General features: G+C 44.2%; 1 protein-coding gene across 16 annotated transcripts in view; it reads left to right on the top strand.

The window, feature by feature from the left end:
- The window catches only part of HSF2BP (heat shock transcription factor 2 binding protein), an 84287-nt gene that overhangs the window by 1188 nt on the left and 65154 nt on the right, over nt 1-17945 (top strand). For all 16 annotated transcript variants that reach the window (XR_009047644.1, XM_057696131.1, XM_057696130.1 and 13 more), the window contains exons 3-4: nt 354-504; nt 14434-14537. Coding sequence is in view for 15 of the 16 variants with exons in the window: in XM_057696131.1 (XP_057552114.1) it covers nt 354-504; nt 14434-14537 (255 nt within the window). In the remaining variant the exon portion in view is untranslated. The remainder of the gene's footprint in view (nt 1-353; nt 505-14433; nt 14538-17945) is intronic.

Raw genomic sequence — 17945 nt, 5'->3', positions numbered from 1 at the left:
GCAAGTGCGGGTCCCGAGGCCGCGCAGCGGGCGGGGCCGTGCCCCCCGCGCCCCGCTTCCTGCCCCCACCGCGGGACCGTGTCCGGCTGGCCCGCCCGGCCGCCACACGTGAGGCCCGAGCGGGAGGTGGACCTGGGAGCCGCTCCGCGCTCAGCCCCTGGGGGTGGCCCCGGGGCCCCGTGTCCCGGCGCGCACCCTGGAGCGGGGCCCTCGAGGACTCGGCTCAGAGCCCTGTTCCCGGCGGCCGGCCCGCCTGGCTTTCAGGCGCAGGCCGCGGGGGAGGGCGCGTGAGGCCTGGGCTGCGGGTTCTCCGGGAGAAGCGCACTCCGCTTACCATCTGCCTGTGCTTTCAGCGTGCGGGCACCGAGGAAGAATTTGTTAAAGTCCGAAAGAAGGACCTGGAACGACTGACGACTGAAGTGATGCAGATACGGGACTTCTTACCCAGAATACTAAACGGGGAGGTACTGGAAAGCTTCCAGAAATTAAAGATTGTAGGAAAAAGTGAGTCCTGCTTCCTCTTTAGCAGCCACCGACGGTGGCAGCAGTCTGTTTCAGCGGGTTTACCTCTTGTGAGCAACTGAAGGGGTTGTAAATAAACTTTAAGGTACTGTTACAGGCTCTGTAAATACGTTTGGCAGTCAGATAGACATAAGGGGAGGTGCCCGCAAAACGAGTGTGTCAATTTGTGTTGGAGGAGGTGTTCCCAGCTTTCTGAGTTACCTGTTACCAGCTCTTCTCCACCTTTCATCTTTGGCAGAAGAATTTTATGCTTTTATTATTTAAAGGCTCTGTTCTAAAAATTGTTTTTTTTTGTGTAAGTTAAGGATCTTGCCATGTGGTAACCTTGCCTGGAGTCAGATGTGTCTGTAGAGATACTCATCTCTGGGTGGAGGAACAGGTCAGTTTCAGCACCGATTGAAGCTGCTGGAACGTGTCCATTCAGGGTCTGAGATTTGAGCTTAGCGATTGTGTTGGGTATCAGCCTAGGAGCCTGTTGAAGTTCTTGGAGCTCTTTCGAATCGATTTCGTCCTTGCCTGATTGAGGCTGAGTTGAGTTACTGTTAAGTCAGCCTTCAGTGATTAAGGCTAACTTACCATCGCGTTTGACTGTTTGTTTTGACTTCTTAGCCTCTAGAAGAGGCGTATCTAGGGGGCTCAGGTCGTGTCTTTAGCGCTCGTCCAGACAGGAAGTTTCTGATTTGTGGAAAAGTCTGGTCAAGGGGGCGACATATCCAGTTAGAAGGGAGAGTGCTTGTGGTACCATGGCTCCCTGGCCGTGTGTTCTCTCCTTAGAGCCCGCAGATACGCGCTCTCCTGCCGTATGGTGCTCGGGGAGGTGGGCTCCGGCAGGCTGAGTGCCTCTTGCTCCCTGCTGGCTGCCAGTGGGGCTCCCTGGCAGAGGGCATCAGTGGGCAGAGGAGCTTGGGGTGTTTCCTCCTGCTCCCTCCACAGCTGTGACTCCTGCCTAGGGGCCTGGTCCACACTCCCAGCTCTCGCTGGGCTCCAAGAACACTGTTTCCCCCTCATTCTTTCTGCTGGTCGGCTGCTGCTAGTTGCTGGATGCCTTACCATCCCTTGTTGGGTCTCTGACCCCTGCTCTTCCCTCTGTGAGTAGTCCTTTCCACTAGGGTTCCTTTGTTTCCTGCAGGACTCCGCCAGACATGCTCTCTGTCATAGGTCACCATAGCCCCAGGTCGTCGCCTTCTTAATTTTCTTTGTTCTGGTCTCATGCTCATTTGGCAACCTCAGGAGAGCAGTTAGTCATCCTGTGTGCGTTTATCTTTAGGGAAGGAAAGTACTGACTAGCAGCTGAGTGTGTCAGCATGCTGGGTAGTTCTGTTTCTCACTGCAGATTGATAAACTGGTATTCTGAAAAATACATCAGTGTCTTGCCATGAGTTGGTTAGCACAAGTCAGTTTTTGGAGATTAGCCCTCTGTCAGAATCAAACTAGTGGTTAACAAAAACGAGGCCCACAAACGGCTGCATGGCGACTTGATCGCAGTTAGACTTTGGGAGATCTTACCTCACAGTCCCTGGCCTTCCCCAGCCATGTTGTCACCTCGTTTCCTGTTGATCTTCTCAGTCGGCTTTGCTGATTTTGTCCTTCTTTTTGCAGCAGTCTTTCAGCTAGCGGAGGTGCTGGAGGCCCAGGCCTCGGCCCCCTCCTCTCCTCAATCCATGGCTTCTTCCTGGGCAAGCTTCACACAGGTAGCTTCAGTTGCCATCTTGATGCCGGGGCTCCTAGGTTTCTCTCTAGCGTGACTTCTCCAGGCTCAGGGCCCTGTATCTAACTCCTAGTTGGCGTTTCTTCTGGTTTATTTCACATTCATTTCACATCCTAAGTGTTTGTTTTAGGGCAGTCTACGTGCAGCCATCAGTAAGGACCTGGATTCTGACAGGGTCAGGTTATTGGCTTGTTGCAGAGCGGGAGACCACACACCACATCCAACTGTGGGCATCTTGCCAACAAAGGGAAGGACAGAGTTGCTGTAGGATTTCGGGCAGGGCCGAGTCCAGACGAAGTGCAGATGAAGCTGTGTTTTCATGGGCTCCAAGCAAAGTAGGGCTGTGTGTGAAGGGGTCAGCATCAGGTCCCACTGCAAAATTTAGGTAGATGGTGGAACTTCAGGTTTAGAAATCCTCTATTTGAGGCTCTGCAGCTAGCTGGCTGTCAAGGCTCTGCTGTGTGTCCCAGTGACTGCAACCCCACGGGAGAGAGTGGATGTTTCCTCGTTCTTACTAGTGTAGTTCCAAGCAGCACAGTTTCTGATGGTCTAGGATTTTACAGAATAAGCTTTCTCTGAATGTGAAATCTGCAGCCAATGAAAGAAGGGGTCATTGGGACACTTGACTCTTGCAGTGTGTCCTGGGGAGAAATGTTGTTTCCTGTTAACTTGGCAACCAGCTTTCTGTGTCTGTTATCCCAGCCTCAAAAATTGCAGGACAGGTGTTCACTTTCTCACATCCGACTCATGCTGTCCCTCCCCCACCCCACTGACACCAGGCTTTCCCAGCCTACCCAGGGCACCACCATCCGGACTGAGACCCAGGATCCTCCTTGTTGCCCCTCTCCTCTCGCTATCCACTCCCCTTTCACCCTGACCTGTCTCCCAGTACGTCTTGTACGTTTCCCCTCATGGACACATCCAGAATTCATCAGCCTGCCTCCATTGCCACTGCTACCAATGGAATGCATGCCCCTGTCGTTTTGCCTGAATCTCGCTTCCTGGTAGCATTCACTCGTTGCTACTCGCCAATCCACTCTGTGTACTGTAGCCTGACTAATTTGTAACAGTTCCATCTAATTCTGTCACTCCTCTGCTTAAGTCAGTTTTCAATGGCTTCTCCTTGCTTTTAGGGTAAAGACCAAGAAAATAAACAAAACCCCAGCCCCAACTCCCTACCACCCTAGACCTTAAAACTGTGGCATGGCTTGAAAGGCTTTGTATTATTGGACTTAGTCTCTGGCCCAGACTCACTTCCTTATCTGACTGCCTAGATAACATCTGTCTTCCTGTCAGATGTTGTCATAGCATCTTGTGCTTTTCCTTTAGACAGAATGGTCTTATCCCCATTTTAAAGTATAAGTTGGTGGGAGAGCAGGTTCTCCCATTATATTCTCTGTGCCTGGCTGAGTATTTGGTCCTGAGGGACCACTCAGCCTCTTGTTCCTGCATGTTCTTCTTTTTTATTTTTTTATTTTTAAAGTTTTTAAAAATATTTATTTATTTATTGGCTGCATTGGGTCTTCACACGGTCTTTCTCTAGCTGTGGCGAGCAGGGGCTACTCTTTGTTGCGGCGTGCTGGCTTCTCATTGCCGTGGTTTCTCTTATGGTGCACGGGCTCTAGGCGCACAAGCTTCAGTAGCTGTAGCATGCGGGCTCAGTAGTTGTGGCTCAAGGGCTCTAGAGCACAGGCTCAGTAGTTGTGGCGCAAGGGCTTAGTTGCTCCGCAGCATGTGGAATCTTCTTGGCCCAGGGCTGGAACCTGTGTCCCCTGCATTGGCAGGCGGATTCTTAACCACTGTGCCACCAGGGAAGCCCTATTTTTTATTTTTTTAAGAACTTTTATTCAGATATAGTTGCCATACAATAAACTGCATATATTTAAAGTTTATTTTTTTTCTTGTTAGTAATGTATGTATGGCAGTCCCAACGCTCTTCTTTTTAAATTGCAGTGGTATCTCATGAAACTACTGTGTACTACAGGTAACTGGGTGTATAGGCAAGGAAGGGTCCAAGTGGACTGGAGTGCTTGCAGGAGGCTTCACTGTGAAGCTTGAACTTGACTTGGCCCTTGAAGATTTCTGCTTCTCTGGCTTGAGGCCTGGCCTAAAAGATGTTCTCCTAAGGCATCTTTCACCTAATTTTGGCTCTTGAATTCATTTTTTTTTTGGCTGCACTGTGCGACTTGTAGGATCTTAGTTCCCCAACCAGAGATCGAATCCAGGCCCTCAGCAGTGAAAGTGCGGAGTCCTAACCACTGGATTGCCAGGGAGTTCCCTGGCTCTTGAACTCTTATCACTCAGGTGACATGAGGAAGAAAAAACTCCCTGCCGCCCCCTTATCTTTTCATGAGGACTGGGGCTGCTGGGCCTTCCCAAGGGCCTGTCTTCCCAGAGGAATCACATGAGCCATCACTCTGAGAACGGGTCCCTTAGAGTCAATTCAAGGGTCACACAGTGGCAGCAAGAGCTGTTTGACACGTGGGTTCACCCACCCTCCCCCGGCCTGTGGTCCAGGACAGTTCTTGGCTTTGAGCTGTATGAGAGTTGCTGTGTGCCTCCTCCTTAATCAGTGACAAGGGCAACGTGAAGGTAGGAGTGGAGGCAGGCAGGGAGGAAGGAGAGGGAGGCCGTACGCCTGACTTCAGGGCAAGGTTCTTTTGGAGAGTAGGTGTGGCTCTTGGTGGTTTGGATGGGCTCAGGCTGTACAAGCCAGCCAGAGGACTTAGGATGGTGGGATGGGGGTCAGGTCGTGAATGGGACTTAATTCTGCCTCTAGCACAGTAACTTAGTTTCCTTTGAGGAACTGGGCAGTAGGTGGTAGAGTCTGGAATAATCCTATGAGGGTGTTGCCTGAGAATCTTTAGGGAACAGATGAGCACTGAGGGCAGAGGCATGATTTACAAGAAGGAAAATGGGAAGATGTTTTAGGCTAGAGTAGGGCATGTATGAAAGTCACAAATGGGAGTGAGCAGGCTTGGTTGTGGGTTAATAAGCTAGTTTTTCTGCTTGACCTGTGGAGCGGAGATTGGGGTGTAGCAGATGTCAGTAAATGTGAGTAGTTTATGATGAGACAAAATAATCATGGATTATTGTTTTTAATTTGAAAGGAGAGGCAGTTGGAAATTAGCATGTGGAAATGACATCAAGATAGTGATTAAAATTGCATTTTCAGGGGGATGATTTTTGTATCTAAGTGTAGGATAGGTTGAGGACTTCGTTGGAAGGTGAAGGAAGACTAATGGTGGAGTGCTTATCAAGGACTTTACATTAGAGTGTGGACTGTGGCTGTGTGGATGCAGTGGATGGGATGTGAGAAGAAATGGTCAGCCCACGTAATACTGCGGAACTGCAGTCCTCCTCGCGGCGGGCATGGGGGGCTGACTGCAGAGTCATACTGAGATTCCAGCTGTGGGAGGGTCAGCACTGCTAATCCGTGTTGTTCAGGGCTCAGCATTTCCTCTCATCCCTCCTGGTGCCTATTCTTCCAGCAGTGGAGTTACTACCACATTGACGCGTGTCACAAATTTGTTTTAAACTGAGAGAATCCTGCTTTTTTTTTTTAAATAAAATTTTGTATAATGTATGGTTGTTCAATATGTAAAATGAAAGTTGTATTTTCTGCCTAATTATTTAAAAAATTTAGTTTTATAGCATTTACTTTTAAAATCAGTGGGTACAATAAAGTTGTCTTTTTTTTTTAATGAAAGTGTTTTGTTGAAAACAAAAATTTAATATTAGAGATTTTGGAAGACAATTGTACCATCCTCAGTGTCTAGTTTCCATTTTTGATTTTGGTTGTTAAGGAGCAAAAAGACAAATCCCAGAGCTAAGGAGTTACAAATGAGAAAGTTCACCTTGCACTATCAGGATGGTTTTCAATTAAACGGATCTTGAAGCTTGAAATTGGGTCAGATATTTTTGCTTCACAATTAAGTCACAAAGTCTAATAACTTCTTGCCTTTCTTAGTTGGCAGGTGTTCATTTTGCAGAAAGATGGTGGAAAAGCCACTCAGCCTGTTTAAATTTTCGTTGTCTTATAGAAAACACTTTGCAAGTGCCTTATGTTGCATTTGAGATATTAAATGATACAGTTTAAAACCAACTTGCCACCTTAGTGGCAGTCTTTCAGAAACTCGATCAGTCTCAGAGGCATTGGAATTATTTAATTTTACATGTTAGTGCCAAACAGAAACTGCAGTCTCATTGCTGACTTTTTAAAATCTGCAACATTAGTTGTAACTTTAAAAATTTATTTGTTTAAATAAATATATTTAAATGCTAGTACTGTGAACGAGCTTTATTTTGTTCATTGACGATCAGCAATGAATACAAAGTAGTGCAGCCATGATATATGGTATTTGACTAACTTTTTAGCAGTGAAAAAAAAGTTATTTTGTGTAACTTAAAATCTGTACAGTAGTACCTTGCTCTTGAGCACAGTCCAGTAGAACTTTCTGTGATGATGAAGGTGTTGTATAAGCTGTGCTTTCTATGTCTGTTTTAAAAAAGAGCCACTTGCTGTCTGTGGCCAACTGACCCACTGCCATTTATTGGAAAGACAGTCTTTCCCTCTTGTGCTACAGTGTCTTTTGTCATAGTGGCTAGTTACTTGTGAGTCTGATTCCCATTTCTTTATTGATTTTGTTATTTATTTTTAAATACTACTATTAGTTTTTGTGTTGATTTTCTGCTTGGCTGTCTTTTATTCTAGCTCCCTGATGAAACTCGCTTGCTGCCTATATCTGGAACCTATTGGTCACAGTTATTTCAGAGTCTGAGTCTCGTAAATCCCTTGTCTGGAGCACCTGTTGATCTGCTCGAGTTGTCTATTTTTCTTCTTGGTGGTCCTGGTAATGTTTTTATTGATTAATGGATTTTGAAAAGTGAAGCGTGTAGGAACTCTGGATGATATTTTTCTCCAGCAAGGATTTTCCCCCTGGCTTCTCTAGGTTAGAATGGAGTCAGGGTAGATCACCTTCATCCAGTCAGGGGTTGAGCTGGTTCACGGCTGGTTTCAGTCTTAGTTCAAGCTGGCCTGTTTCTAGTTCATTCTCCCTCCTAGGGTTTAGTTCTTCAGTGGGGTCTAACTGATGCTTGAGTCGTTTCCCAGAGACCTTCTGTCCAGGCGGGCCCTGATCTTCAGTGCTGATCTCTCCAGGGCCATGAGGCTGATGACAGCTCTGCTTGGCCTCCTCGCCTCTCTCCACTCACTGCCGCCTGCTGGCCTCCCTCCGCAGCCCCTCTGTACTTGCACACTGCTGAGCGCCTGCGCGGGGGCAGGGAGGGGGGAGGAAGATGGCCCTGACGTCTGACGTCAGCTCATTCTCCTGTGCTTCCGTCTCACCCAGGATCATGGCCTGTGCTAGGTCTTGGCTATCTCGTAGCTCTGTACTCGAGTTCCTCAGTCTGGTGAGGTGCTCGCTCTAGCTTTGCTGCCTCTGCCTGTGCTGCCTTTGAATATGCAGGTGGCTTGGGGAAGCGTGGGCTGGAAAGTTGGGCTCGCTCACTTCAGTGCATTTCTCTTCTCTAGGTCTTGGCTTTCAAGGTCTGTGTGACTTGGTAACTCTCGTATACCTTGAAACAGCTTTTTCCTGGTTTGTTCAAATTCTGCTTTTCTAGTTATTATTGGGGGGGAAGATTGATCTGCTACATCACCGTGCTAGCTGGAAATGGACGTTCTTCTGTGTATGTTGTTATGATTTTTAAATTGTTAAAAACATGTTGTGATGCTCCCCAGTTTTTGCTACTGAGGCATATTGCTGTCCCACTACCATATTGTGTAGCTACAGTGATACACAATAATATTTATTTATTGAATAAAATCAATACTAGTGTGTTTCTTCTGTCCCAAAGACTACGTCTAACTTTTAAAGTGTTTTATTGTTATTTTTACTATTTCTTCCAAAAAATCCCTTGGACCTTTACCCAAGGGAAAAGAACTGGAGGAGAGTAAGGGTCACCAATTTCTAGGACAGATTCTGGATTGAGGTTGTTTTTTATCTCTCTTTTTTTTTGCAATAAATTTCTATAGAATCAGCCTCAAAAAGGATTGTGTATTATAGCCTCCTCTGTAACAAACATTACATTTGTATTGCTCTTTAGTTTAGATGGCATGATAATATAACTAATATCTATTCATCTGCAAAAATTGATAGTGGAAATAGATGTCCTCAATTCACAATTTCCAACATATATTTAATTCTGTTCTGGTTGCTCTTTATTGAAGCATGTTTATGTTATTTTTATCTGCAAGTTAGAGGAAAAAGGCAATTTTGCTTAAAATACACATAATAAAACAATTCAGTTTAAAAAAAAATATATTGTGATGTCATGCAGAAAAGGCAGGTTATGGACATGTTCCAAATTGTTGGAGACTAAAGATATGTGACAGTTAAATGCAGTACGTGATCCTGGACTGGATGCTGTACATTAAAGGAAGAAAATGCCATAAAGGGCAATTTTAGATCATTTGACAAAATTCTGATGTCCGTGGTAGATTAGGTAAAGGTGTTAATACGAGTTTTTCTGAAGTTGACAACCGTGTATACTGGGTAACTAAGACATTATCTCTATTCTTGGAAAATATTCACTGAAGTATTTAGAAGTGGAGGACCATGATACGTGTAACTTACCCTAAACTGGCTGAAAAAATGTATTGTGTGTACTTGTGCATGGTCCACATGATGGGCACACGTGGTGACATGTTAACAGTAGGTAAGTCTCTGGGTAAAGGGTATGTGGTATTCGTTGTATTTGTTCATGTAACATTTTGTAAGTTTGATATTATTTCCCAATAAAACAGTGAAAAAACATATTGTGAAATGGAAACACTAATTAAATATTTACAGAACCGTAAGGCACTCAAGTTCTTAGCAGTGGGGTTTGAAAAGCACTGCGCTACAGGATTTCTGAAGCATTTGTGGGGTGTTTTGAGATGGATTTCCCAAGAGTTTGATATTAATAAGAAGAGAGGGGGACCTCTGTTTCAGCTCAGAGAAGAGTTATTCTTGCCCATAGAAATAGGAACTAGGGACTTCCCTGGCAATCAGTGGTTAGGACTCTGTACTTTCACTGCTGAGGGCGTGGGTTCGATCCCTGGTCAGGAAACTAAGATCCCACATGCCTCGCAATGTGGCCACCAGAAAAAAAAGAAAGAAAGAAAAAAAAATGAACTAGAGAGAGAATCATTAGAGAGTGGGATAATCATTAAAGAGTGAGTGCCAAGAAGAGATGATTTAATTTGACCAAGAGTTTATTGTGGCCCAAATGAGATAATATCAGAGTGTATCAAGTGCATGCCCTGGCAGGAAACAGAGGGGTAAACAGAGCGTATCATGAAGAGATGACAGACCAGGGTGGGCAGGGTTTGGGGAACCAGCACAAGGGAGGTGAAGGCCCAGGACCTGGAAGAGTGGGCGTCGTGGCCTCCCAGAGATTGGCCAGACTGACAGGACGGTGGGTGCTGGACAGGACGGTGGGTGCTGGGCAGGACCATGGCCTCAGCTAGGAGGAGGAAGTCTGCATGGACCTGGCAGGGGTGATGCAGTGGGGAGGTCGATGTCCTAGTGCCTCCTGTCCTTGCTTCCTGTGGGGGGCCCACTGTCCAGATCCAACAAGAAGCCATAGCAAGGGGGCCGGATAGCTGTGGACGCTGACTTCAACCTCGTACCTGTTGGGACAGAACAGGTTGGAGAGTAGATCTGAAGGGCACATGGAGACTGTCCAGAATGCAGAGGACTGGGAACGGGGAAAATTGACTACTAGGGGCTTATGGACTGAATAGTAGAAAGGTAGCCAAGGTGGAGGAGGTAGAGACACACAGTTCTTGAATAGATCATGCCTGACCACCCAGTTGTTAACGTATTTTATGCCAGGAAATGAAAAGCATAAGTCCTGACTCTTTGGTTTGGGAAATAACTAACAGAATTCGAGTTCAGCAGTGTTGATCTTAGTTTTTTGTGATAGAATTCAGTTGATAATCAGGTAGGCAGTCATTGTACACCTGGTATGTGCGTACACCTCTGCTAGGTGATGTGCGAATATACAGAGGATAAGATGGGATCCTTTTCCTTGATAATTCACAGGTAGAGTGAGGAACTCCAATGTGGAGGTGTGTAGAGGTAGTGCCAAGTACATTGGCGGTGCCAGCATAGGACAGATAGATTCTTCTTAGTCACACATTTTCTTCCTCTTATGAAAGAGTGCTCCAGTGGCCTTTACATTAGAAAAAAGATTTTTGGCAGTGCAGGAAGAAAAAATGCTATTTCCGTATTCTGGTCCCAACTCTCCTCCCCGACTCCCTGTGGTTTGTTTTAAAAATTTGACAGCTAATTGAAGTGTTGTTTGGCTGGAAATGCATTTAAACTCTTTAACTGAGGGTGGTTGTTTTTTTTTTTTAGTGAATCCTGGAATATTCTCATCTTTTCACTTTTTCAACTTACATTTTTTTGATAGGCTGATTAAGTTAAAATGAGGTCTTTAGGGTGGGCCCTAATCCAGTATGACTGGTATCCTTATTAAAAGAGGAAATTTGGACACAAAGACAAACATATACAGAGGGAAGATGATGTGAAGAGACAGGGAGGAGTCCAGGTAAAGGCAGGGGCAGGTTGGGTTTACACTGCTGCAAACCCAGGGACGTCTGGGGCTACCAGAAGGTGGAAGAGACAGGGAAGGATCCTTCCTCCACAGATTTCAGAGCGAGCATGTCCCTGCTGCCTTGAAACCTTGATTTCAAACTGTAGCCTCCAGAATGATGAGAGAATATGTTTGTTCTGAGCCACCCAGTTTGTGGTACTTTGTTATGGCCGATCTGGGAAACTAACACACGCTCCAGATCTCAGCTCGTAGTAAAGATGGACCCCATCAGTAGCTAATTCTCAATTCTTTTCTAAACCTGTTAGTGATAATGTAAAAGTTGTTGGCTATTAAAAAGCCCTTATTTTGGATTTGAGACTCCTTACTGAGCTATTTTGATTAAAAATAAATTATTTTCATATTAACATGAAATATCTAATAATATACTAAATATTATAACTAATAATGTATTACAAACGTGCCAAGTGATAAAGGGTAGGAGAAATTGATCCCCTTTTTATAGTTTAAATTTCTTTAGCTGGGTTTCAGTCAGTGCACTTTTAATTTATGCCTCTCTGTACCCTTCCTGCAAATAAGTTGATGTCATTCTCATGTTATTAAAACTGTCAAAAAAGGATTATAAGTTTCAGAAGATACATAGTTGTTGAAATGGCCTGTGATTTAGATTGTCTCTATATATTGATAGCCTGTCTAGGCTACCCTTTTACTCAGCTAACAGGAGATTTCTCCTTCGTTTTGAATGCTAAAGCTTAGCAGTTGAAATACAGTCTAGGCTGGGTGGCAGCCTCGTCTGTGTTCTGAAACTGAGGCTGGGTAAGGTTATGTCTTGAGCATATATAATGTACTATATATGTATTATTTCTGTCCCTGGTTTTAAAAAAAAAAATGCAAAAGCAATGTATTCTCCTTGTAGAAGAATGAGACATATAATCAAAATTGCCAAGTTTTTCTCTAATGAAGGATTAGCAGAAGGACTGTGTAAAGAAGGAAATTCATTTACGTGACAGATGTTTACAAAGTGCCTGCTAGGTGCCATGCACTGCTGTAGGCATATGGGATGCATCAGAACACGTGAAGATCCCTGCCCTCGTTTTAGGTGGCAGTGGGCCAAGTTGAAAATGCAAGGAGGGAGTGTTGTCAGAAGGTGGCGGCAGTGCTCCCGTCTGGCCGCAAGGTGGTGGCCTCGTACAGCACAAAGGCACCACCTGCCGCCTCCTGGAGAGCCTGGAGTGGGTGAGGTGGCATCCCTGATACTGCCTTTGAATTCTGTGGGGTAGAGAGGGATGGTTTAACCCTGTCCCTTTGTTAGCTTGCAGTAAGGTCATAAGCAGCTATAGAGAGTGAGAGGTTATGAAATTACCGTAATAAGTCTTTTGGGTAGTCATAATTAATTGCTACATATTTTTACACGTAAAACTTGTAGAAATGTAATTTCATATCTTCTTTACCGTGTTTGAGTAATATATAGTTTAATAATACAAGACAAAATTAAAAGTTAACTGCAAAGAAAAAGTTTATGCCACCAATGATTTTATCTTAGGTTTTTTTTTTTTCATTTTGTTCTTGTCAGTTCACATTTCATTCATAATTGTATATGTTTTCATTTAATATTGTTACAAAAGGCAGATATGTAGTTTTCAAAGCATAGCACTTGATTGATATAGTTGGTTTCTTGGGTGGCCAGGATTAGTGGGACAAAATAAAGAATTCCATTGAAAGTCATGTTGTGGCATAATACATCCCACCCCAGTTTCTAAGAAACCTGTTTTAAGAGAAGCTTTGCCAGCCATTTCGCAATTGTTGACTGAATATTTAGCCTTAGGTTTTAATCTTCCTTCTAGGGCAAAGGGTCTCTAGAAAATGTGGAGACTCCCTTTGTTTTTCCAGGGCTTTTTGGATGCCTGCGTTGTTCTTGGCACTAATCCCCCGCCTCCCCCCATGTCTTGTTTGTTCTTTCTTTGCTGTCCCAGACCCCTAGGTCATAAGGCCACATCTCTTCTCTTTTGTCCATTGGAGGAAGTGTCCGTGAGCTGCTTCTCCTCTTGGGTGGAGTGATGTTCCATTTTCCAGCGTCTGTCTTTGAGGCGCTCTCAGGGCAGCTGCCTTCCACCGCCTTCCATTCTTCCGCTCTTTCACATTCCCCAGGCTGGGTTCCCTTGTTTGCTGTTGCCAGTTGTGTGTTGATCTTATTTTGTTAGTGATGAGAGATGTGGCTGTTGTCCTGAAGCAGTCATTCTCAAAGTCTGTTCCCAGGCCAGCAGTTACCAGCCTCACCTGAGAACTTGCCAGCAATGCAGATGCTCAGGCCCACTTTAGGCTGAGGACAGGGCCCAGCAGGCAGTGTTTGGACAAATCTCCCAGGGGATTCTGATGTACAGTGAAGCTTGAGGATCACTGTCCCCAAGCGTTGCTGCTTTAATTAAGTAGTTACACCAGTAGCTCTGAGCACATGCCCCCCTCAAATCTTGGATTCTGTTGGCATTAAAACTGATATCTTAGTCCTTGAAATCAAGGCACTTAAAACTTTAAATTACCAGTTTCTTTGCTTTTTGAATGTCAGTATTTCTGTAGCATATTATTTTTTAATTTTTTTAGAAATATTTTTTAAAATTCATTTATTTGTTTATTTTTATTGGCTGTGTTGGGTCTCTCTATTTTGCTGTGCGTGGGCTTTCTTTAGTTGTGGTGAGTGGGGGCTACTCTTCGTTGTGGTGCGCGGGCTCCTCATTGCCGTGGCTTCTCTTGTTGCGGAGCACGGGCTCTAGGCGCGTGGGCTTCAGTAGTTGCAGCACATGGGCCCAAAATTTGTGGCTCACGGGCTCTAAAGTGCAGGCTCAATAGTTGTGGCACACGGGCTTAGTTGCTCTGCGGCATGTGGGATCTTCCTGGAGCAGGGATCGAACCCGTGTCCTCTGCATTGGCAGGCGGATTCTTAACCACTGCGCCACCTAGGAAGCCCTGTAGCATATTATTTTTTATTTAAAGTTGATAATATGGTTGATTTCAGATTTATTAACGTGGATATCTTTGGGGATTTTCGTTGGCCCTTTGAGTCATCATCTGAACGGGCATGGGGGAGAGGAAGTGTTCCCTGCTTCCCAGCTTTCACTGTGGCCCTTTCTTGTCTCCATCGCCGATGCTCTCACCCCTCCGTGGACTACGACTGCAGCTGTTCCCATGGAGTCAGCCTGCCAGTGGGCGAGACCAGCCTTGTGAATCAGCCCGGCTGGCGCCGTCTCTTCCCTGAGCTGCCTTCTGCTTCTTATGGCGCAGATGCAAGGCTGTGTCGCGAGGCAGTTGGGCCGCTCAGCCCTGCCTTCCACCTGTAAATAACACGCTTTCTTAACACCTGGAGTGCAAGTCTGGCAGTGAAATGAAGTCTTAAAAACGTAAAACAGAAAACAAAAAAGGTGCTTTTTGCCACAGGCAAAAAACTGACAAAAACTTACAAGGCAGGACTTTTAGAATATTATTATTCAAGGACTGGTTATGTGAATAATCCTACCTAAGAAATCAGATTTTCCTAAGAGAAGGTGAAGCAAAATGGTTGCTCAGGAGAGATTAGTGACTTGAAATACTGAGTATTCTTATGTCTCTTCTAGACCTGGAAAGCAAAGAGCAAGAGTTAGAGCAGCTGAGACTGGATTGTGAGCACTTTAAAGCCCGCCTGGAGTCTGTGCAAGTGGACAACGTGAGAGAGAAGAAGGTACGATGCTCACGGGGGCTGTGGCTGCAGAGTGGTGCTGGCCACAGTCTAGCCCTGAAGCCTCAAGATGTTGTATTTTTAAACGTATTTATTCTGAATGGGTTGGAAAATAGTTGATCATTGGAATTTTACAACCATTTAATGTGGGGGACTATTTACTTGGTGCCTTTTAGTAGTCACTGTTAATTCTATGTTTAAAAGACCAATCCAAGTTATTAAAATTCATAATATAATAATCTTGAAAAAGTCATGCAGGTAATTTATAGTTAGAGGTGGGTATACTAAATGGAGATATTTGTAATTAACCTAGGAGACCACTGACTGATATTTTAGAAGTAACCAGTTTCATTTTAATATTTGGGGAGACTAATATTTCTTAAAAATTACACATTTTTTGGCACAGAATAAATTATTTCCTTTTTTCTTCTATAAAACTGGAACTATTCTGCCACTTGTGCTGAAATTTGGAGCTTGGATGTATTTTTGTTTTTGAGCAGTAACATAGTACTAGTACTAGTGACAGCAGCTAGATGTGTTGTTAATTGCGTGCTGGCAGGTGGTCAGCAGCTGTCCATGCACCTCACTTGTTTCTCCCATGGGTCAGCAGGTGCTGTTCACCTGTGGGAATGTTAGGAGCCTGGTCCAAGGTCCCACCGCTGTGTGCTAAGCTTTGTTTTATACGGCCTCTTTGTGTGGAGGAGTTCTGAATATTGGTAGCTGCAGTGGAGGTTTTCCAGAACTGGTGGATTTTGTATAGACTTTGTTTTTTCCCCACGTATTTGTTAATTGTTTATTTCTCAAGAAAAACTATTCCTTAGCCCAGATATTCATAGTTTCATAGTTTAGGAGCACAGGTAAGAGACAAACTTCCATGGAACTCAACCCAAAGACCTTTGCATTCCAAAATCATTTTGCGCTCTGAAGGGTAGCTGCCTTCCTCATCACCTTAAAATCTTTCATGGAAGTTCTGTAGAGATCTGCGTGTGCCTTCTTTCTTGGTTCAGCCACAGCAAACTTATAGAAAGCTGCAGCTCCCAGGGAGGCAACGAATGCTCCAGCAACTTGAAATTGCAGACGCTTGGCCAGAAGGCCAGGCATCTGAGGTTTCGTCAAAGAACTGGAAGCTGTGGCAGCTTTTCTCCTTGATGACTCAAGTGTCCTTCCAGACTGATGGAGAGATGGACTGTGTAGACTTTAATATCGAGCAAGTAGAGAAGGTCGGGAAAGAGTTTTAGTCTCAAAACTGAGTTAGGTTGAGTGTCACGTACTGAAAGCTGAAATTTTAGCTCAGTCATGTTTATTTCGATGATGATATACTGAGATGGACACATGGTTACTTTGTCTGGACCTAAAAGTTTTCTTGTCTGAAAGAAGTTGACCAGCAGGCAAAAAGGAATTTGATAAATGAGAACAATGCAGTCCATGGATTCTGTGCTCCTTAAAATGTTGAGATATCCTTGTTAAGGCTGAAGCTCAAATTGGGCAGAATCTTAGGTTTTCTATTTTTTTAATCAATAAACATAGGGAAAAAATGCATGTTTTGCTAGCATTTTAGATGTAATGCTTAAAAATAAGCCATTCTGAGAAAGTGCCAAAATAAAGGAAGAAATGGCTGTGGTAAAGTAGTGGCAGGTCACCAACATGTCATTGCCCAGACACTTTGACCTTAGTGAAAAAGTGGGAGTATTTTAGGTTAAACTATTTCCTATTTCCAGTTTAGTTTCCTGTTTATTTCATACAGATTAGAGCCCCTGCAAGTTTGCCATGACAGGGCCCTGTCTCCATAGGGAACTGGCAGTTGCCTTTTCTGTGGCCTTTTCTGCCCAGGTCTGTGCAGATTGTGAGGCTGGAGTCTGGAAGTTTATTTTATTAAAAAATTTTTAAAAAATTTTTTTGTCTTTTCCTTTTCTTATTCTGTAAGCTTTCTTTAGAGTTGAGGAACTAGGAGAGAATCCAGAGCTAGGTCCTAAATTAGAGTATTGCTAGTAAGTACTTCATTTTGGGAAGAGGCAGACGTCACTGAATCTGGCATGTTAGGAAAGATCAGAAAACAAGGTGTGGACTCACCATTATAAAGGAGTGTGCTGGGTGAGAAGCAGTGCTTGATCTTCTAGAGGTTAGCCACTGGGACAAGGAAAGCTTGGTTTGTGCCCTCTGTTGAGGTGTTTACTCAGTGACGATCGAATGGGGTCAATGGAGGAGCCCGTTGGGCCTTGATGTGATCTAAGGAGTGGGCCGCGAGAGTCCTGGCGATAGCAGCCTTTGAACTTGAGAGAAGAAAGCGCCAGTGAAGGATATCTGAATTGCTTTTTGAAGGGACTGTGCTGCTACTGTAAGGTTAGTTGAGGCTTTCCACAACGTCTCTGCTGGCAGAGCTTTTAGTGCCTGGCTTCCCACTGTGCGTGGACTTGTCACAGACAACAGGCAGAGTCACCGCGTTCTCTCCAAGGAGACACGTTTCCGTACCTATGGCTTCATCCTCTCTGTGTATTTTCTTAGGGCAGCAGCTTTCATAATCAGTAAACTAACTTAAATATGGAATGCTATTTTTTTGTTATCTGTTATTTTTAATTTATTAGGAAGAGTTGCTACTTTTGTGATAATAAACCAGAAGTTGTTGCAAACATTATATATTATTTCAGGAAACTTTTTAAAGAAAAATTAACTGATAGTATAGTTCAGTTAAAATCAGAAATGAACTACACAAAGATTTTGAAGGAATCTTGAAAATTTGTGCTTGATACCCTGTCATACGTGAGTATTTGCTTTAGGTAAATATATCAGGGTTTGATTATTGTTTCTTTTTTAAAAAAAGCTTTATTGAGGTATATTTTGTATACCATAAAATTCATCTGTTGTAAAAGTACAGTTTTATAACTTAGTGAATTTATGCAGTTGTACAACTATCACCCCAATCCAGTTTGTGTTTTAGTTAAGACATTTTTTGAAATAATTACAGATTCACAGAAAGTTGCAAAAAGTCCAGGGAAGTCCAATACCCTTTGCCTAGTTCCCTCCAGTGGTAATAGCTTTCACAGGCACAGTACAGTGTAAACCAGGAAAGTGGCGCTGGTGCCATCCGCAGAGCTTGGGAAGCTTTCACCAGCTTTACCTGGACTTGTGTTTCACCAGTTTTGCATGCACTCATTTATGTGTGTGAACATAGTTCTGTGCAGTTTATCACATTAGATTCATGAACTCGCTTCCACACTCAACACACAGAACTGTTGCATCACAGCAAAGACCCGTCACGCTACTCCAGTGTAGCCACGCCCACCCGGTTCCCACGCCTGCCCTTATGGTTCCCACAGGTTCTCTCTCTAATTTTATTTCAAGAATGTCATAAAAATGGAATAATTGAGCCTATAGAGCACTCAGGTCCTTCCAAGTTGTTTCATGCGTTAATAG

This window comes from Hippopotamus amphibius, chromosome 10 (genome assembly GCF_030028045.1).
Source record: "Hippopotamus amphibius kiboko isolate mHipAmp2 chromosome 10, mHipAmp2.hap2, whole genome shotgun sequence".
NCBI classification, from domain to species: Eukaryota; Metazoa; Chordata; class Mammalia; order Artiodactyla; family Hippopotamidae; genus Hippopotamus; species Hippopotamus amphibius.
The sequence above is the reverse complement of the archived record's forward strand: the minus strand, read 5'-3'. Positions and strand labels throughout refer to the sequence as shown.